Consider the following 1,549-nt stretch of genomic DNA (forward strand, 5'->3'; position numbering starts at 1 on the left):
GATGGGCAACTTTTAACCAGGGCTGGCTCAGGAATTCTGGGAGTTGAAGTCCACGGCGCTTAACACTGCCACTATTGGTCACTCCCGTCACAGCGGAAAACCTTCCCCCAACCCCATCAGATCCGAATCTGTTGTGGATATTTGGGGAGGTTTTCTCTGAAGAGGAGAAGCGAAGCGGTCCACCTTCCGGGGCCACCAGTTCAAATCCAGCCTCTTTGTCCAACGGGAGCGAAGGAGATCCAAGAAGAAAAGAGCTAGTAGTTTTCCATGTAGCCGCTCCTCTGCAGCCATCTTGAACTGAAATATCCCTTTTTTCACAGGCACCCGAGGGGCAAAAACCTAGAACTCGGTCATCTTTTTGTGCGTGTCGGCTTTCTTCTGCTCCTGCTGGAGGCTCGCCTCCAAAGCCCGCAGCTCCCCCAGTTTCTTGTGGGCCCCCGACAGCTTCTCTTCCAGCTTCGCTGTGGCCACCGTGTGCCTAGGAGTCAAGAACAGAGAATCAGTAATGAAATTTATATAGAGCAGTGGTTCTCAACCTTTTTAATGCCGCGACCCCAACCGGTCGTAAGTCGAGGACTAAACCGGTCGTAAGTCGAGGACTAAACCGGTCGTAAATCGAGGACTACCCAACCGGTCGTAAGTCGAGGACTTTCCCTGCCCGGGAGCGCCGCGCATGCGTGGACCCGCCCCCTGCGCCGGCCGAGGCGTAGCTGGCAAGCGGCAGAGACGGAGCAGGCCGACCACCAGCTGGCCCAGCCCAAGGGAGGTAAGGCACCTGCCGGAAAAGGGGAAAAAAATGGCGGACAAAAAAATGGCGGACAAAAAAAATGGCGGACAGCCTTGCTTGGCGACCCCCATGAAATGGTCGATCGACCCCAAATGGGGTCCCGACCCACAGGTTGAGAACCACTGATATAGAGTGATATATTCAATGAAAATTTGTTTTAGAAAGGTTTTAATGAGCCTATAACAATATAAATAGATAGCCTATAACAATGAGCCTATAACAATATAAATAGATGTTAGTTTATTTTTAATTATATAACTTGGACGAAATGTTATATTAGTGAATGAATTGGTGTTAGAAAGATATTGACTTGATTATAATGTTTTCAAATGAATGTTCATTAAGCTTAGGTTTAAATGTGTGAAGAAATACGGGTTTTTATAGATTAATTTTTTTTTATCGATTAATGCAAGTTGATGGCTAGACATAGCAATGAATGAATTTATTTGAAAATGTATTAATTTGATTATAATATCCCATATAGATAGAGAGGGAAATTTTTAAGAAATAATGGGTATATATTTACTATGATTGTTTGTTTTTTAAAAAATGGATCACCATGTTTCCACGTGGGTCCTTAAGCTGTGTTGGTGTAAAATGGAAAACTAATAAAAATTGTTTTGGGGAAAAAAAAAAAAAAAGAACAGAGAATCAGGAGCGGAAGGGCCGTCCCCGGCTTACGACCACTCGCTTTGTGTCTATTCAAAATGAGGACGGACATAAAAAAAAACCCCGAGGACTCATGACCTGGATTCGAACTGC

At 45.0% G+C, this 1,549-nt stretch overlaps 1 protein-coding gene across 1 annotated transcript in view; it reads right to left on the minus strand.

Moving 5' to 3' along the window:
- Window positions 1-339: 339 nt before the first annotated feature.
- Window positions 340-1,549, minus strand: part of ZGPAT (zinc finger CCCH-type and G-patch domain containing) — a 10,498-nt gene continuing 9,288 nt past the window's right edge. Inside the window, exon 5 of the mRNA XM_015824075.2 lies at window positions 340-478. Coding sequence (XP_015679561.1) covers window positions 340-478 — 139 coding nt within the window. The remainder of the gene's footprint in view (window positions 479-1,549) is intronic.

The sequence above is a fragment of the Protobothrops mucrosquamatus genome, unplaced genomic scaffold (genome assembly GCF_001527695.2).
Source record: "Protobothrops mucrosquamatus isolate PMUCROS unplaced genomic scaffold, P.Mucros_1.0 scaffold2102, whole genome shotgun sequence".
NCBI lineage: Eukaryota > Metazoa > Chordata > Lepidosauria > Squamata > Viperidae > Protobothrops > Protobothrops mucrosquamatus.